Source organism: Prionailurus bengalensis, chromosome C2 (genome assembly GCF_016509475.1).
Source record: "Prionailurus bengalensis isolate Pbe53 chromosome C2, Fcat_Pben_1.1_paternal_pri, whole genome shotgun sequence".
Taxonomy (NCBI): domain Eukaryota; kingdom Metazoa; phylum Chordata; class Mammalia; order Carnivora; family Felidae; genus Prionailurus; species Prionailurus bengalensis.
Genome location: NC_057350.1, coordinates 115,785,253 through 115,805,622, shown reverse-complemented (window position 1 = coordinate 115,805,622; position 20,370 = coordinate 115,785,253). Strand labels below are relative to the sequence as shown.

The 20,370-nt window shown below is 40.4% G+C and overlaps 1 protein-coding gene across 1 annotated transcript in view; it reads right to left on the bottom strand.

Annotated features, from left to right (window-relative positions):
* Nucleotides 1-1,646: 1,646 nt before the first annotated feature.
* The window catches only part of LOC122491870 (ceruloplasmin-like), a 35,818-nt gene continuing 17,094 nt past the window's right edge, over nucleotides 1,647-20,370 (bottom strand). The window contains exons 14-19 of the mRNA XM_043595161.1: nucleotides 19,858-19,986; nucleotides 17,900-18,006; nucleotides 16,522-16,723; nucleotides 13,853-13,992; nucleotides 2,504-2,666; nucleotides 1,647-1,806 (exon numbers count right to left, since the gene is read on the bottom strand). Coding sequence (XP_043451096.1) covers nucleotides 2,508-2,666; nucleotides 13,853-13,992; nucleotides 16,522-16,723; nucleotides 17,900-18,006; nucleotides 19,858-19,986 — 737 coding nt within the window. The 3' untranslated portion in view covers nucleotides 1,647-1,806; nucleotides 2,504-2,507. The remainder of the gene's footprint in view (nucleotides 1,807-2,503; nucleotides 2,667-13,852; nucleotides 13,993-16,521; nucleotides 16,724-17,899; nucleotides 18,007-19,857; nucleotides 19,987-20,370) is intronic.

Sequence of the window (20,370 nt, the reverse complement as noted above, 5' to 3'; positions counted from 1 at the left end):
AAAATGCCAATACTACCCAAAGCAATCTACATATTCAATGCAATCCCTATCAAAATAACACCAGCATTCTTCACAGAACTAGAACAAACAATCCTAAAATTTGTATGGAACCAGAAAAGACCCAAATAGCCAAAACAATCTTGAAAAAGGAAACCAAAGCAGGAGGCATCACAATCCCGGGCTTCAAGCTATACTACAAAGCTGTAATCATCAAGGCACTATGGTACGGGCACAAAAACAGACACTCAGATCAATGGAACAGAATAGAGAACCCAGAAATGCACCCACAAACATATGGCCAACTAATCTTTGACAAAGCAGGAAAGAATATCCAATCGAATAAAGACAATCTTTTCAGCAAGTGGTGCAATTTTCTGAGATACGCAGAAAAACAAACCTGGACCACTTTCTTACACCTTACACAAAAAGAAACTCAAAATGGATGAAAGACCTAAATGGAAGACAGGAAGCCATCAAAATCCTCGAGGAGAAAGCAGGCAAAAACCTCTTTGACCTCAGCTGCAGCACCTTCTTACTCAACACGTCTCTGGAGGCAAGGGAAACAAAAGCAAAAATGAACTACTGGGACCTCATCAAAATAAAAAGCTTCTGCACGGTGAAGGAAACAATCAGCAAAACTAAAAGGCAACTGACAAAATGGGAGAAGATATTTGCAAATGACATATCAGATAAAGGGTTAGTATCCAAAATCTATAAAGAACATATCAAACTCAACACTCAAAAAACAAAGAATCCAGTGAAGAAATGGGCAAAAGACAGGAATAGAGACTTCTCCAAAGAAGACATCCAGATGGCCAACCAACACATGAGAAAATGCTCCACATCACTCATCATCAGGGAAATACAAATCAAAACCACAATGAGATACCATCTTACACCTGTCAGAATGGCTAACATTAACAACTCAGGCAACAACAGATGTTGGCAAGGATGCAGAGAAAGAGGATCTCTTTTGCATTGTTGGTGGCAATGCAAGCTGGTGCAGCCAGTCTGGAAAACAGTATGGAGGTTCCTCAAAAAACTACAAATAGAACTACCCTACAACCCAGCAATTGCACTACTAGGCATTTATCCATGGGATACCGGTGTGCTGTTTCAAAGGGACATATGCACCCCCATGTTTATAGCAGCACTATCAACAATAGCCAAAGCATGGAAAGAGCCCAAATGTCCATTGATGGATGAATGGAGAAAGAACATGTGGTATGTATATACAATGAAGTATTACTCAGCAATCAAAAAGAATGAAATCTTGCCATTTGCAACTATGTGGATGGAACTAGAGGGCATTATGCTAAGCGAAATTAGTCAGAGAAAGACAAGTATCATATGACTTCACTCATATGAGGACTTTAAGATACAAACAGATGAACATAAGGGAAGGGAAGCAAAAATAATATAAAAACAGGGAGGGGGACAAAACAGAAGAGACTCATAAATATGGAGAACAAACAGAGGGTTACTGGAGGGGTTTGGGAAGGGGGATGGGCTAAATGGGTAAGGGGCATTAAGTAATCTACTCCTGAAATCATTGTTGCACTATATGCTAACTAACTTAGATGTAAGTTAAAAAAAATAAATTAAATAAAAATTAAAAAAAAAAGAAAGAAAGAGGAAGCAGCTCACAAAGTTGGCCAAAAAAGTTTATTTCCAGCCAGTTTCCCTAGTAGATTGCCATGAAAGTCTTCAATCAGGCCCTTCTAGATTCCTTCATCCCTGGTGTTTCTTCTTCAGCCACTGTAGGTCTGCTCATGGACTTATCTTCATATCAGAAGGATATTTATGCTGTGGAAAAGAATGTTTCATAATGTTCTAAGAAGTAACTGCATTGAAATATTACAATCATTCTATCAAGAGACCAATGGGTAATGGCCTAAGTAACCAAGGAGCTGATGAAAAATCAGAAACAAAGATAATATTTTCATCCTTAAGTTGCTAGGAAAATGTGTTGGAGAAAGGGGAAGATGGGAATGAGAAGAAATAAAGTATTACTGGAATATGAAATAATATATAATCATTATTTAGATTTTTCGGGAGCTGTCAAAAGCCTTCACATTTACACCAAAGTATAGGCTATATACGTATAGGTAGCCTAATATCAATAACTTTCTTATTCGAAAAATGTATCTTACTGTTGTTAAATGCAATTTTAAGTGATATTATTAGCAAAGTTACATATCTTTATAAGCTCAATAGTCACTTGTGTTTAATTTTCTATACATTGTGTGTGTTCAAATCCTTATGTATATATTACATGAATCTGGAAATAGTATATTTAACTCCAGAGTATCTTTAATCAGATCAGAAACAGTTATCTAAATTTGAGAAGAGGATAAAACCAGAATTTCTTGGTCATCTGAAAACAGTAACCTTTGAATGAATGAGTAGCATTTCACATCATGTAAATGTTCAACGGATAAGATATCCTTATATAAACATAGAATTTATTTAAATATGATCGCTTCAAATTAAGTTGGCTTACCTTTTCATCTGATTACAGTGTAAGTGCTTTCCATTCCAGCCTCAATGTGAACACTAACATGGCAATGAAATAACCAGGTGCCAACATCTCTTGGATACATTTTTACAGTCTGATATACTCCAGGAGGAAGGTCATAAACATCAGAGCGATACAGTCCCGCATCCTCAATAAGGAGACAAAACACCATTAAATAACTTATAAAAGAGATTAGTCACTTACACATTTGATCAATTCTAATATACTTTGTTAGATGACAATTGGAAAGCATTAGGTGACATTTCATTTCTCCTCTGAGTACAATTGAGGGTTTAGAGGAAAAGCAAGTCTGAGAACATTTCAGGGACAGGCCACAGAGAAATATCTCAGTCTGAAGGGACCTCGTGTCATTATCAGTGTCAGATACCTTGTCAGCATTTCCTGCAGAAGAATGCTTTAGATTTCAGACAACATCTGGTCTTACAAATACCAAAAGTTTTCACAGAAATATTTCTAACTAAGGACATTAGTGACATGATGATCATTCCTTGAGGTGTAGCTAATCAGGAAACCTCAGGGCTACAGGAAGGAGAGAAGCTCATCTGCTTTCTGGGGCCAGGGGCTGAAGACTAAGAGACTTAGGGGCTCTTTTTTCTCCTAAGCAGAGAACCGGATGTTTAGGAGACCACCTCCTCTGCGAGCTACTTTGATTTTGAAAGATAAAGCCCTGGGGCCTGGCCTGGCTGGATTAGGATGGATTTGGAAGAGCCTAGGAAGGAGATGAAGTGCTGTCTACAATGCAATGAGAGGTATTTGAAGGATGGGGGCATGTTGAAGAATGCAGTTCAAGATGGAGTCTGGAATAATTTGAGGAGAGAACAGATGTCAAGCAAGTCTGGAGAGGAAGAGTGTGGGGAAAGAAGTACTGAGGGTGAGAGAAAGAGCTGCAGGGCCAGTATTTCTCGATGATGCATAGCAGAGGGATGACTGAAGACAGGGGTGTCTGATGTCACATGGTAAATGTTTTATTGTGGAGTATTGGGGAAAAAAAGAATTCATCTATCTCTAAACTTTCACCAAGAGTCTATGACCCATAATGGCCTAGTTTTTGTGGTTGTTAAGGGGAGTCAGAGGAAATGGAGATGTGTCCCACTCTGGAGCTGCACAGAGATGAGAAAATACCAGCCACAGGAGGGAGGCGAGAGGCAAGGGAGACGAATGGAAGCAGGGAGTGAGAGTGGGAGGTGACTAGAAACTTAGGCTCTCAAAAGTCCCTGGAGATATTGGAGAATAGAGAGGAAGGAGGCAAAGCTGTTTCCCCCTGGCTGCAAAGTGGGGGCCTGAGCCATTGTTATTTAACAAGATTAATTTGGCATCTATGGTGACAATATGGGTCACATGGATACATTTCTAAGATGTTAGAAAATGCAGAGAACGATATGAACCAATTTTAACTAAGACTGGACAATGTCCTAGGCACCAGGAAGTGTGCACTATGTACCTGGAGCCCTGGCACCAAGGGAGACCATATTCTTAGGAAACAGGTGACTGACTGGCTGTTCCAAGACCAAGTGAGTAACCCCAGAGGGCTGCTTTGCTATACCCAGGAGTTCCAGGGAGTAAAGCTCAGAGGCTGCATTAATGCTGGAATAACTAAATTCCACCTCCAGGGAGGGGAAGGCTACATGTGATCATCTGTGATAGGTTTAGGGTGAATGGCTAGAGCTGACAGCAGCTGGTACTAAGCTTTGTGGTATTATTACTCTTTTAATAGGATTAGGTAATAGGATTAGTCTCTTTTTTTTTTAACTCAAGTATAATTAACGTAGGGTGTTATATTAGTTTGAGGTGTACAATACAGTGATTCCACAATTCTCTACATTTCTCAGTGCTCATCGTGTAGTCTCAATCTCCTTGATTTCCCTTATCCTCCCAACCATTTCCCCTCTGGCAAACACCAGTTGTTCTCTGTGTTTAAGAGTCTCATTTTTGTTTGTTTGTTTTTTTTTCTTTGTTCATTTTGTTTCTTCGGTTTAATAGAATTGTTCTGAAAAGAGCAGTTTTGTGAAGTGTGTGGATAAGGGACTCTAGGGGCACCTGGGTAGCTCAGTCGGTTAAGCATCGGCTCTTGATTTCAAAGCTCAGGTCACGAGCTCACAGTTGTTGGATCAAGCATGGGGCTGGGCTCTGTGCTGACAGCACAGCTTGGGATTCTCTGTCGCGCCCACCCCCCCACCCCCCCACTTTGCCCCTCTCCTGTGCACATGCCCTTTCTCAAAATAAATAATAAATAAACTTAAAAGAGTGAGGGACTCTGGAGTGAGAGATGGGGGTTCAAGTCCCACTTCTACCACTTATTGTTTATAGGAAAGTTCTTTACCTTGCTAATCCTTCATTTCATTCCCTTATAAAATGGTGACAAAATAGTCCCTATCTCTGAAGGTTGGATGAGCAATCCATGCAAAGAACTAAGCACAGTATTTGGCACATAAGAAGCACTTAATAAAGGTTAGCTTTAATTATCATTAGAGGAATGTTACCATAAATTGCACTTAATTTGATGCCTTATGGTACGATCATTTGTGTAGAGCTAGCCCCTGAAAGCTAACTCTTTGATTTCCTCTTATCCACACAACACTCGGCATGGTTCTAGAAATGTCAGAGGCATTTGCTGAACTGAACTGATCTGAACTGAACATCAAATGTACTGTAAAAAAAACCCAAAACTATAACCAGAGCCTAAATCTCTCTCTTTTGTTCTAATTTTTAAAGTGTCTAATATAAACAGTTATGAATAACAACCCTAATACCTAGGCTTTTCCTTCAAAAATACGGGGAATGTAGATGGAAGTACAGGAAGGTCATGATTGTTGAGCCTGGGTGGTGGGTAAAGGAATTCATTATATTATTCTGCCTACTTTGTCATATAGAATCCCCCAGAATAAAAAAAAAAAATAGCTTTAAAGCCAAAACAAATAGGTTCGAGAGGAATACATTTGTTCATTAAAGGACAGAAAAGAAAGCAGCACACCAATAAAGCTTTGTGCAAATCAAGTCAAGCGCATTCGTTCAATTAGTCTAACAGGCCCTGAGCGATAAAGAAACCACAAACATAATACACATCTGGAATCCAGGAAAGCTTTATCTGAAATTTTTATCGATGCCAAAAAATGGACTGTGTTATGCCAAGTGGCTAGACTAAATGTTTCTGGTGTCAAATGCATAATTAGCCCTCAATTGTGCATTAATATTTATCTAAGAGATAAGGATGAAGAGCTAAAGAAAATTCTCCCTAAGCAAATACATGACACTGAGTTGGACACTGCAAAGGGGAAGGGTAAAACTCAAAATGTAATAAATGAGAGAAATGGCCAGGCAAAAGTGGTCAGTAAAGAAATAATTGTAAAGAGGATGACTTGTGGGGTGGGAGAAAGCAATTCTGACAGATATAAAGAGACTAAGACTACATAAAGTAGAAAAAGATGGAGATAATTATAAAAAAACAAGTTACCATAAAGTCAATTATCACCTAATTCCACATTTGCCAAAGGAATGATAGACGTAGTTACCATTTGTAACTCCCACTGTAAAATTCGATTCCAGCAAGAATCATCAATGAATCCTTCTTAAAGCTACAAGGTGAAATACAGTTGGAGAATAAAATATGTGGAAAAAATTCACTTCACAGATTACTTATTAATTACAAGAGGAAGGTGATACTCTTATTTTTTAATGTTTATTTTTGAGAGAGAAATAGAGAAAGACAGAGTGTGAGTGAGGGAGGGTAAGAGAGAGAGGGAGACAGAGAACCGGAAGCAGACTCCAGGCCCTGAGCTGTCAGCACAGAGCCTGATGCAGGGCTCAAACCCATGAACTGTGAGATCATGACCTGAGCTGAGTTCAGATGCTTAACCAACGGAGATACCCATGCCCCAAGATAATACTTTTAAAATGGAGAGAAAGGGTAGGCATCACCATAATAAAGTTATCAAAAAAGCCTCGTCAGTGTCAACACCTATTGACATCATGCACCTCCTGATGTGATGCCTGGGAAGCACATAATATCACATATGCAGTGTCCATGTCAAGAATGTTTAACATGGATCCAATTATGAGGAAACCATCAGACCTAGAATATGGGACATTTTATAAAACTAGCCTGGACCCTCCAAAAATGAAATGGCATGAAGAATTGAGAAAAAAAAATAAAGGACTCTTCTTTTAGGAAAGATAAGACAATGACAACCAAATGCTATGTATAAATAATTAGATCCTGGTTTAAAAAAAAAAAGTTATAAAGAGCATATTGGGGACTATTGGGGATATTTGAATGGACCATATGTTAGCTTATATTACTGAATTAACGTGATAGTGTTATTGTGGTGGGGCAGAGATTCTCCTTAGTATTAGGATGCATATGGCTTTAGTATTTAGGGGTGAAGAGTCGTGATGTTTGCAATTTACCTTAGTGAAGGAATGATAGATGTTTGATTAGATGGTAATCAAAGTTACCATTTGTAACTCCCACTGTAAAATTTGATTCCAGCAAGAATCATCAATGAATCCTTCTTTTTTTTTTTTTAAAAAATTTTTTTTTCCAACATTTATTTATTTTTGGGACAGAGAGAGACAGAGCATGAACAGGGGAAGGGCAGAGAGAGAGGGAGACACAGAATCGGAAACAGGCTCCAGGTTCCGAGCCATCAGCCCAGAGCCTGACGCGGGGCTCAAACTCACGGGCCGTGAGATCGTGACCTGGCTGAAGTCGGACGCTTAACCGACTGCGCCACCCAGGCGCCCCAATGAATCCTTCTTAAAGCTACAAGGTGAAATATAGTTGGAGAATAAAATATGTAAAAAAAAAATCACTTCACACATTACTTATTAATTATAAGAGGAAGGTGACACTTTTATTTTTTAATGTTTATTTTTGAGAGAGAAAGAGGGAAAGACAGAGTGTGAGTGAGGGAGGGGAAGAGAGAGGGAGACAGAATCTGAAGCAAGCTCTGAAGTTTGGTTCAGAAAACTAAGAGAGAGAGAGAGAAAATGTGATAAGATGTGTATGAGTGTTCAAAGTGTTTTTCTTTGAGTGTTAATCAGGCTCGGCGGCAAGATGGCGGCTTAGGAGGAGGCTGGGCTCACCACAGGTCCTGCTGATCACTTAGATTCCATCTACACCTGCCTAAATAACCCAGAAAACCGCCAGAGGATTAGCAGAACAGAGTCGCCGGAGCCAAACGCAGACGAGAGGCCCACGGAAGAGGGTAGGAAGGGCGGCGAGGCGGTGCGCGCTCCACGGACTGGCGGGAGGGAGCCGGGGCGGAGGGGCGGCTCGCCGGCCAAGCAGAGCCCCCGAGTCGGGCTGGCAAAAGCGGAGGGGCCGGGCGGACTGTGTTCCGACAGCAAGCGCGACTTACCGTCTGGGAGGTCATAAATTAACAGCTCTGCTCTGAAAGCGGGAAGGCTGGAGGACAAAGGGAGGGAGAGCTGCTGAGCCCCCTGACAACAGAGCTCAGTTTGGTGGGGAACAAAGGCGCTCGCCAGCGCCATTTCCCCCGCCCATCCCCCAGCCGAAATCCCAAAGGGAACCGGTTCCTGCCAGGGAACTTGCTCGCTCCGCGCAAACACCCAACTCTGCGCTTCGGCGGAGCCAAACCTCCGGCAGCGGATCTGACTCCCTCCCGCTGCCACAGGGCCCCTCCTGAAGTGGATCACCTAAGGAGAAGCGATCTAAGCCTGCCCCTCCTGCCCCCGAGCACCTTGCCTACCCACCCCAGCTAATACGCCAGATCCCCAGCATCACAAGCCTGGCAGGGTGCAAGTAGCCCAGAGGAGCCACACCACCCCACAGTGAATCCCGCCCCTAGGAGAGGGGAAGAGAAGGCACACACCAGTCTGACTGTGGCCCCAGCGGTGGGCTGGGGGCAGACATCAGGTCTGACTGCGGCCCCGCCCACCAACTCCAGGTATACACCACAGCACAGGGGAAGTGCCCTGCAGGTCCTCACCACGCCAGGGACTATCCAAAATGACCAAGCGGAAGAACTCCCCTCAGAAGAATCTCCAGGAAATAACAACAGCTAATGAGCTGATCAAAAAGGATTTAAATAATATAACAGAAAGTGAATTTAGAATAATAGTCATAAAATTAATCGCTGGGCTTGAAAACAGTATACAGGACAGCAGAGAATCTCTTGCTACAGAGATCAAGGGACTAAGGAACAGTCACGAGGAGCTGAAAAACGCTTTAAACGAAATGCATAACAAAATGGAAACCACCACAGCTCGGCTTGAAGAGGCAGAGGAGAGAATAGGTGAACTAGAAGATAAAGTTATGGAAAAAGAGGAAGCTGAGAAAAAGAGAGATAAAAAAATCCAGGAGTATGAGGGGAAAATTAGAGAATTAAGTGATACACTAAAAAGAAATAATATACGCATAATTGGTATCCCAGAGGAGGAAGAGAGAGGGAAAGGTGCTGAAGGGGTACTTGAAGAAATCATAGCTGAGAACTTCCCTGAACTGGGGAAGGAAAAAGGCATTGAAATCCAAGAGGCACAGAGAACTCCCTTCAGACGTAACTTGAATCGATCTTCTGCACGACATATCATAGTGAAACTGGCAAAATACAAGGATAAAGAGAAAATTCTGAAAGCAGCAAGGGGTAAACGTGCCCTCACATATAAAGGGAGACCTATAAGACTCGTGACTGATCTCTCTTTTGAAACTTGGCAGGCCAGAAAGAATTGGCACGAGATTTTCAGGGTGCTAGACAGAAAAAATATGCAGCCAAGAATCCTTTATCCAGCAAGTCTGTCATTTAGAATAGAAGGAGAGATAAAGGTCTTCCCAAACAAACAAAAACTGAAGGAATTTGTCACCACTAAACCAGCCCTACAAGAGATCCTAAGGGGGACCCTGTGAGACAAAGTCCCAGAGACATCACTATAAGCATAAAACATACAGACATCACAATGACTCTAAACCCGTATCTTTCTATAATAACACTGAATGTAAATGGATTAAATGCGCCAACCAAAAGACATAGGGTATCAGAATGGATAAAAAAACAAGACCCATCTATTTGCTGTCTACAAGAGACTCATTTTAGACCTGAGGACACCTTTAGATTGAGAGTGAGGGGATGGAGAACTATTTATCATGCGACTGGAAGCCAAAAGAAAGCTGGAGTAGCCATACTTATATCAGACAAACTAGACTTTAAATTAAAGGCTGTAACAAGAGATGAAGAAGGACATTATATAATAGTTACAGGGTCTATCCATCAGGAAGAGCTAACAATTATAAATGTCTATGCACCGAATACCGGAGCCCCCAAATATATAAAACAATTACTCATAAACATAAGCAACCTTATTGATAAGAATGTGGTAATTGCAGGGGACTTTAATACACCACTTACAGAAATGGATAGATCATCTAGACACACGGTCAATAAAGAAACAAGGGCCCTGAATGAGACATTGGATCAGATGGACTTGACAGATATATTTAGAACTCTGCATCCCAAAGCAACAGAATATACTTTCTTCTCGAGTGCACATGGAACATTCTCCAAGATAGATCATATACTGGGTCACAAAACAGCCCTTCATCAGTTTACAAGAATTGAAATTATACCATGCTTACTTTCAGACCACAATGCTATGAAGCTTGAAATCAACCACAGAAAAAAGTCTGGAAAACCTCCAAAAGCATGGAGGTTAAAGAACACCCTACTAACGAATGAGTGGGTCAACCAGGCAATTAGAGAAGAAATTAAAAAATATATGGAAACAAACGAAAATGAAAATACAACAATCCAAACGCTTTGGGACGCAGCAAAGGCAGTCCTGAGAGGAAAATACATTGCAATCCAGGCCTATCTCAAGAAACAAGAAAAATCCCAAATACAAAATCTAACAGCACACCTAAAGGAACTAGAAGCAGAACAGCAAAGGCAGCCTAAGCCCAGCAGAAGAAGAGAAATAATAAAGATCAGAGCAGAAATAAACAATATAGAAACTAAAAAAACTGTAGAGCAGATCAACGAAACCAAGAGTTGGTTTTTTGAAAAAATAAACAAAATTGACAAACCTCTAGCCAGGCTTCTCAAAAAGAAAAGGGAGATGACCCAAATAGATAAAATCATGAATGAAAATGGAATGATTACAACCAATCCCTCAGAGATACAAACAATTATCAGGGAATACTATGAAAACTTATATGCCAACAAATTGGACAACCTGGAAGAAATGGACAAATTCCTGAACACCCACACTCTTCCAAAACTCAATCAGGAGGAAATAGAAAGCTTGAACAGACCCATAACCAGCAAAGAAATTGAATCGGTTATCAAAAATCTCCCAACAAATAAGAGTCCAGGACCAGATGGCTTCCCAGGGGAGTTCTACCAGACGTTTAAAGCAGAGATAATACCTATCCTTCTCAAGCTATTCCAAGAAATAGAAAGGGAAGGAAAACTTCCAGACTCATTCTATGAAGCCAGTATTACTTTGATTCCTAAACCAGACAGAGACCCAGTAAAAAAAGAGAACTACAGGCCAATATCCCTGATGAATATGGATGCAAAAATTCTCAATAAGATACTAGCAAATCGAATTCAACGGCATATAAAAAGAATTATTCACCATGATCAAGTGGGATTCATTCCTGGGATGCAGGGCTGGTTCAACATTCACAAATCAATCAACGTGATACATCACATTAACAAAAAAAAAGAGAAGAACCATATGATCCTGTCAATCGATGCAGAAAAGGCCTTCGACAAAATCCAGCACCCTTTCTTAATAAAAACCCTTGAGAAAGTCGGGATAGAAGGAACATACTTAAAGATCATAAAAGCCATTTATGAAAAGCCCACAGCTAACATCATCCTCAACGGGGAAAAACTGAAAGCTTTTTCCCTGAGATCAGGAACACGACAAGGATGCCCACTCTCACCGCTGCTGTTTAACATAGTGCTGGAAGTTCTAGCATCAGCAATCAGACAACAAAAGGAAATCAAAGGCATCAAAATTGGCAAAGATGAAGTCAAGCTTTCGCTTTTTGCAGATGACATGATATTATACATGGAAAATCCGATAGACTCCACCAAAAGTCTGCTAGAACTGATACAGGAATTCAGCAAAGTTGCAGGATACAAAATCAATGTACAGAAATCAGTTGCATTCTTATACACTAACAATGAAGCAACAGAAAGACAAATAAAGAAACTGATCCCATTCACAATTGCACCAAGAAGCATAAAATACCTAGGAATAAATCTAACCAAAGATGTAAAGGATCTGTATGCTGAAAACTATAGAAAGCTTCTGAAGGAAATTGAAGAAGATTTAAAGAAATGGAAAGACATTCCCTGCTCATGGATTGGAAAAATAAATATTGTCAAAATGTCAATACTACCCAAAGCTATCTACACATTCAATGCAATCCCAATCAAAATTGCACCAGCATTCTTCTCAAAACTAGAACAAGCAATCCTAAAATTCATATGGAACCACAAAAGGCCCCGAATAGCCAAAGGAATTTTGAAGAAGAAGACCAAAGCAGGAGGCATCACAATCCCAGACTTTAGCCTCTACTACAAAGCTGTCATCATCAAGACAGCATGGTATTGGCACAAAAACAGACACATAGACCAATGGAATAGAATAGAAACCCCAGAACTAGACCCACAAACGTATGGCCAACTCATCTTTGACAAAGCAGGAAAGAACATCCAATGGAAAAAAGACAGCCTCTTTAACAAATGGTGCTGGGAGAACTGGACAGCAACATGCAGAAGGTTGAAACTAGACCACTTTCTCACACCATTCACAAAAATAAACTCAAAATGGATAAAGGACCTAAATGTGAGACAGGAAACCATCAAAACCTTAGAGGAGAAAGCAGGAAAAGACCTCTCTGACCTCAGCCGTAGCAATCTCTTACTCGACACATCCCCAAAGGCAAGGGAATTAAAAGCAAAAGTGAATTACTGGGACCTTATGAAGATAAAAAGCTTCTGCACAGCAAAGGAAACAACCAACAAAACTAAAAGGCAACCAACGGAATGGGAAAAGATATTCACAAATGACATATCGGACAAAGGGCTAGTATCCAAAATCTATAAAGAGCTCACCAAACTCCACACCCAAAAAACAAATAACCCAGTGAAGAAATGGGCAGAAAACATGAATAGACACTCTCTAAAGAAGACATCCGGATGGCCAACAGGCACATGAAAAGATGTTCAGCGTCGCTCCTTATCAGGGAAATACAAATCAAAACCACACTCAGGTATCACCTCACGCCAGTCAGAGTGGCCAAAATGAACAAATCAGGAGACTATAGATGCTGGAGAGGATGTGGAGAAACAGGAACCCTCTTGCACTGTTGGTGGGAATGCAAATTGGTGCAGCCGCTCTGGAAAGCAGTGTGGAGGTTCCTCAGAAAATTAAAAATAGACCTACCCTATGACCCAGCAATAGCACTGCTAGGAATTTATCCAAGGGATACAGGAGCACTGATGCATAGGGCCACTTGTACCCCAATGTTCATAGCAGCACTCTCAACAATAGCCAAATTATGGAAAGAGCCTAAATGTCCATCAACTGATGAATGGATAAAGAAATTGTGGTTTATATACACAATGGAATATTACATGGCAATGAGAAAAAATGAAATATGGCCTTTTGTAGCAACGTGGATGGAACTGGAGAGTGTGATGCTAAGTGAAATAAGCCATACAGAGAAAGACAGATACCATATGGTTTCACTCTTATGTGGATCCTGAGAAACTTAACAGGAACCCATGGGGGAGGGGAAGGAAAAAAAAAAAAAGAGGTTAGAATGGGAGAGAGCCAAAGCATAAGAGACTGTTAAAAACTGAGAACAAACTGAGGGTTGATGGGGGGTGGGAGGGAGGAGAGGGTGGGTGATGGGTATTGAGGAGGGCACCTTTTGGGATGAGCACTGGGTGTTGTATGGAAACCAATTTGTCAATAAATTTCAGAAAAAAAAAAAAAACAAAGTGTTTTTCTTTTATGTTACTGAGGGTTTGAAAAAAAAAGTTGGGATATAAAGGGTGAAACTAAAGGTGATTATAGAAGTCTTATTTACCTAACAAGTGACACCAGATTAGAGTAATAAAGGCACGTCATGCATTCACAAGCATTTATTGAGTGTTCGTAGGGCACAAAGAGCTGAATGTATAATTATTTACATGCACCTGATATAGTATAGATTGTAGATATTGAATTTCAGTTCTGGCTTAGTCATTTCCTTTCTAGTCCTGTTATCCTGCCATGCTGCCCCAATGACTACTTTACCAGACACCACAATAATTAAACGAAGCTGTCCAGGATTCTTACCGTGTATTCAAAGCTGTGGCCATGAAAGTGAACTGTGTGCAGGTCAAATTCACTCCCCATGCCAATCAGATACCAATTCACTTCATCCCCAACATGGAACGTCAGACCTTGGTTGTTTCCATACATTCTTCCATTAATTGCTGTGGAGGGACACAATTTATTATATTCAACAAAGGTTTTAAATAATGTAGGCTTCTTTTAAAAACACCTCATAGAAGTATCACGGATGTTTTCAGAGGCCATGAGGATTTTAAAGTCAGCCTAAGGAAGCTGTTAAATGTGACCAAGCCATCCATTCATGGATAAGTCTAACTCTAGAGTTTTCCTTGCCTGAAGAAATGAGGCATTGACTTTGCTTTAACATAATTAGGTTGAACTAGAATATTTCACAACTAAGAATACTTGAATTGATGGATACTTAAAGATGTCTACATATTTAAAGTGTATTTAAGATGATCACAAGATGCTTTGAAATTGAGTGTGTTCCTCTTTAACTGCTCCAAGTCAGACTTTTGTGATCTGTCACTGGTATGACTAGAATGTCCATTGACTGAGGTCCAGGCCTTTCATCTTTCCCTCTGTCTAATCCTCTATAGGTGTGGTTTCCAAAGGGTAATAGGAAGAAAATATTAATTTAGTTATATGTGTTTTATAAATATATCCTCCTTTTTTACCCTTCTATTTTGTGTTCATCTTTTGAAATGCCAAAAATGCATTAATACAGAGGTACAAATATATAATTTATAACCATATATCTATGGAGGTTGGGTTCTAATTCTTTTAGCTGATGGAGGGATATTCTAGAAACAACTAGGAGACTCTGCTTTAGACAGTGCTTCTCAGACTTTAATGTGTATGTGGCCTGGCCTATCTTGTTAAAATTCAGATTATGATTTACTAGGTCTGTTTAGCTTGAAATTCTGCATTTCTAACAAGCTCCCAAGTGATGCTGATGCTGCTATTCCATGGACTATACCTGGAACACACACTCCTAGCTGACTGCCAGAGCTGTCCCTGTGGTACACAACTATTTCTATTGTTCCCTCACTCAGTGCCCTTGCTGCCTTTAGCACAGTGGTTCTTAAGAGGATTTTGTCCTGCAGGGAACATTTGGTAATGCCTGGGGACATTTTGTGTTGCACAACTTGTGGGAAGGTGTTACTGGCTTCCCAGGGGCAGAGGGTATGGATGTTGCTAAACATCTCACGATACACAGGAGAGCCACCTCCAATAGTTATCAGACTGAAAATACGAATACTGGCAAGCTTGAGAAACCTCAGTTTAGATGGAGTCTAAATTCTTAACAGGCTATTCAAGGTCTTGCACAATCCTGTTGGCTTTCTCTTTTCTTTCTTTCTTAGTTCCTATTCTTCCATCTACATGGAATGTCATTCCCCTGCCTTTCTACTCAACAGACTCCCGTGCATCTTTAAATACTCAACTAGAAAGTCCCCTCCCTTTCATGAAGCCTTTCTTCCAAATTGGAATTTAAAACACAGCACTGTGTTTATATTTCTGTTTCAGCATCCCCCCAAGGTCAGCCTTGCATTGTAACAATGCACAAGTCTGCTGCCTGTGTGCTGTGAACAACTTGAGAGAAGATGCCTCATCTTATGGGCCTTTGTATCTCCTTAGCACTCAGTAGGGAACTCCAAGCCCTCTATGAGGCTTATTAAATGATTATGGGTAACAAGGATGCAGTCCTTGAGTTGATTTTAAATTTTCTATATATGTTTGGGGTCGGGGGGATGAAGAAATTGAAAAAGATCACATTTGGGTTTGCCTTACTTGAAGATCCCTTATCTAGTCGTACCCCCTAGTTTCCTCAGTTGGAAGGACTGGGACCAGAAGTCTGAGTATGACTGTGATTGAGATTGTGTATGTGCTTTTTATTTGAATAATTGTCTCATTACTATGATTCTAGATGGGAGGGAAGACATAAACTGGACATGCCTAATCATAACCAAACTATAGAAGAATTTTGGTTGACAAGCGTGGGGTGTTTGAAAGTTCTGCCTGGTGGGAAAATCAGGTGGGGCCATGTGCTCTCCAGTGTGCCTCAAGCCCCACCTCTACCTGTGTTCATCCCAGTAAAATACTTAGAAATGTGGGTAGTAAAGCCCTTCAGAAATTATAACTGGTATTCTTGGTTTTACCTCACCCGCCCACATGGCTCCAGAGGCACTGGAATTTACCACGCTGTTAAGTCTACAGCCCTTAGGCCAGATCCAGCCCACTCACTGCCTGTTTTTCTATGGCCCATGAGTAATAGGTTTAAAGTTCTAAATGGTTGAAAACAAAAACAAAAAAGAATATTTCCTGACATGGGAAAATTATATGAAATACAAATTTCAGTGTCCATAAATGAAGTTTTGTTGGCTCATAGCCACATCCATTTATTGACATCCTGTCTACGGGTAACTCTGTGCTCCATGGCAGAGTAGAAAATAGCTTATGGTAGAGACTGTACAGTTTCCAAGCTTAAATTCTTTACTATCTGGCCATTTCTGAAAAATAGTTTGCCAACCCCTGGTCCACATGATCTGCACAACAGCTCTACGTGACTATCTTCTCTGAGGTGCTGAGTTTGACAAATGTGAACCTTCATTTGTTCCTTTGTGGAAAACAACCTATGGACCACAGATGATGAGTCAGTGAGTGGACATTACCGTGCATTTGGTTGCTGAGGTTAAAAGTTTCATCATTCCTGTCTACTTCGTTTGGTTCTGAAGAATAGGTATTGATGTTTTCTTCAAAGTACCAGGATCTGTTCTCGTCAAAAATCATGAAGTGGAGAACACGGTGAACTAAGGTGGCATTGGCGTTTTTGCGACATACTATCAAAGGACCTACCAGTCCACTGTTAAGATCCTGAAGAGGGAAAGCAAGATTATTAACTGTGCCCAGAACTAAAAATTTCCCCCAACCAGTGAAACGAGTAGAATCAAAGGTTAGTTCTAGTGAGGTCAGATGCTGAGTTTTTAGTTATTAGGATTCTAAGCCTGAGAGTAAAGAGTAAAATGCTTGACATGTTAAATCCTTGATTAAGGAAAAATTGTCATCCCACTCATTCGAGTTGAAGTCTAAAGAGAATAGCTAATTCCTAAAAGGGATTTCAGACACATTCCTCAGTGGATTTAGCTCTATTTTTGAAATTTTAATTAAAAAAAAAAAAACAACACAAAAACAAAACCCAGAGCTTTGATTTTAATTAGAATTTCTTGGCATTGGAGTCGGTTGGCAGTATAAAGGTCCTGGATCCTTTCTCCTGTGATGCCTCTGCCCCCACAGCCGCTTTCAGCTGGGAGCCTTGGTTTGTTTATACTCATTTTGGTTTTGGGTTGAATGTCTGCGTAGATTCTTGTGCTAGGCAGAGAGAGGGCCAAAATAACTAAAAGTTTGGAGAGGAAACTTTTGTTGTTGTTGTTAAATGCAAATAAACTGAACTCCAGAGTTGATGGTTTTAAAAAAATGGGGCGCCTGGGTGGCGCAGTCGGTTAAGCGTCCGACTTCAGCCAGGTCAGGATCTCGCGGTCCGGGAGTTCGAGCCCCGCGTCGGGCTCTGGGCTGATGGCTCGGAGCCTGGAGCCTGTTTCCGATTCTGTGTCTCCCTCTCTCTCTGCCCCTCCCCTGTTCATGCTCTGTCTCTCTCTGTCCCAAAAATAAATAAATGTTGAAAAAAAAATTTAAAAAAATATACATGTGTATGTGTCTATTTCTCATTAAATCAGAGAATTTTAAATTCCATACTTTGTTTTCTGCAATCCAAATCCTAGCCAATGAAGCAAAGAGGAGGATATTATTATATTTTCAACTCACAGTGGCATTTCGGAAAGTATCACGAATCTAAGTAATCATAATGCAATGATTTTGCTCGTGAAAAATGCAAACTTATGTAGAATAAAAGCTGAGCAGCATTTAGGTTACTTAAAAAGAAAGATTACATAGAACTAAGATTTTTTTTTAACACAAACAAATTCCTTCTTTCTTCCATTATAATTTCTAAGAGGAGATAGGAGGAAAAGCACGTCCTGATTTAAAGTTTACCTTAACCACATCCACAGTTGAATAGTAAAACCAAGGTATGCACTCAAAGTCTTCTGAGGCAGGACCAGCTCTTTCAGGAATCTGCCAAATGTATGTTTGGATCTCTCCTAAAACAGACAAATACGGTGTATATAAACAGAATCTTTTAAAGCATATGTTTTTATGGGAACCCAGATAATGAGCAAACCCTAAAGCTATACAAATATTAGGCAGTGTAGTCCTAGTTTTCTACTCCTGGATCTACTGTTCTTTTTGGTCTTAGCCAATGTGTTTACACTTTCTGAGCTTCTGTTTTCTCATGCACATAAAATGGGAATTTAGGGATTAGACAAGATGACGCAAAACAAAGCCATTGGTGTTGCATTACTTGGGCCACAGGGTGAAGTTGATGTAACCATCACTGCTAGCCATTACAGTCTCAGGGTTACTGAAGCAAAACCTGATAGTGATTTTGTCATTGAAAAATAGCAGTCATTAAATATCTAACTCATTCATTCTGCAAATATTTACCATAGTGAAGATAACTCGGGGTTTGAAATGTGACGGACTTGTTCTGAATTCCAGCTCTGAACCTTCCAATTTATAGATCAAATGTGGCTCTTCCCTGCTCCCAAAGCATTTGCATTAGCCCTACTGACTCTGAATCCTATATTCTTGCCTATTTCAGCAAAGTTCTTTTGGACCTCTCTTCCCACCCCTGCCCCTTGTTGAATGATCTTGCATCTGCCACTTCCCAGAGGCTTAAATTAATTTTCCCAAGCACGTCCACTCCTATCCCTAGCCTCCCTGCTTCCAAATTGTTAACAATCAATCTACTTAGTACCAACACTCCCTTTCCAAAGCACCACACAGTGCCTGGGCACAGCAGGTACTCATAAATGTTTGTGGAAAGTAGGTAATGTGATCCTTCTCTGACTAATGAGAAGAGTGCTGACTTGCGAACTCCCTTAATAGGAGATTCATGTTGACACCACTATGGGATCATCTCTTTTTTAAAATCAAATGGGAATATTCCACCCGCCATCAAAATCTGTCTTTCATCCCTCTGTCCCACATATCTTCCCTTTCTGAATTTGGCTCTTTAGGTGATACCTTCAATTCCCAGAACTACTTGTTTTGGTGGGCAAATATGGTAGCCACTCCAGATGCCCCACTCAGATCCCCTTTAAGAATGAAGGAACGTTTGCTCCACAGGCTGTCTACCCCCTTCAGGATAGCCTTGGGGGAAGAGAGTCACCTCACCCAACCTTGCATGCAATGACAGATGCAGGGACAGAAAGGCCCAGTTTTCTCACCCTACCTCAGGACAGCTGAATGCCACCCTATCTTCAGAACTTCTCAGTTGGCTGTAATTTCTGTTGAGGCTGCATCTCTGCCTAACCTCTCCCCCTACCCAATTCTGTTTCCTTCTCTTTCTCTCCATTGCCTTTGATCCCAAGAGCACTATCTGCACACAAATTTTCATTTCAGAGTCTGCTCCTTGGGCATTTATATTAAAAAGCATTTGTTTTTGTATGAGGCATATGGAATGGCATGCTGTATAGTGATGATGCCTTAGAAACGTTAGCACATGAGGTTCATTACTTCCTCTTAGTGGTTCAATTCTCTCCCTTGCCCCCTCCTTCACACACTACATCTTATATTCAACTCCTACTTTAGCAATTGAATTGGAGAGGTGGAGCATAGGATGAGAATACCTGGCAGCTAGACTGGTGGAGAGCTGGGAAGGAAGGTGGTTCTAGGACAGAATTGTATAAACTGGGGAGTTTTGCCCATGGCACCCATCCTGGAAGCCAACTCAAGACTTGTGAAAGGAACTTGCTCCTAAACTCCTTTAGAATCTTGTTACTAGTTCACTGGTCTCTCTCACCTAGAACTACACCAGTATTTAAGAAAGAACATTACCATATAGTCCTGCATAAAAGCTTTGAAACTGTTTTTTCTCCCAAAGCAGTTACCTGGCTGTGTTGGAACAACAGTGGAATAGTTTGTTTTCACTCCATGAGCATGAATTGAATATGGTCTTGAGGCTTCATTTTTAAAGATAATTCGGAGTTTCTGACCAGGAGTGAGAAATATTATAGGACCTAGGGAATATAAAAAGGAAAATGTTATAATGTTACAATAAATTGTTATTTATTTTAAATTATGAGTCATCTGTCCCCTTAAGTATTTATACAGTGACTTATTTTTATCCCTTTTCCTTAACACGCAGCCAAATAAAACACACTTTCAACAAACAGATCATTGCTGATTTATGAAACATGTTTTTGCCTGGAAAATTTAAGTCTCTAGAAAACTTATTTTGGTGAGCATCAGTTAATGCCTACAAAAACACACAATTTAGAAGTGAAATCTTTTACATTCTTTCTTGACCAACCTTATCATTGAAACCTTTTATTCTTTCCCCCTTTAGTGGAGAATTAGGAGGAGCTGGAAGGCCTTTTTATTGACCAAGGGTGATTTCTTTT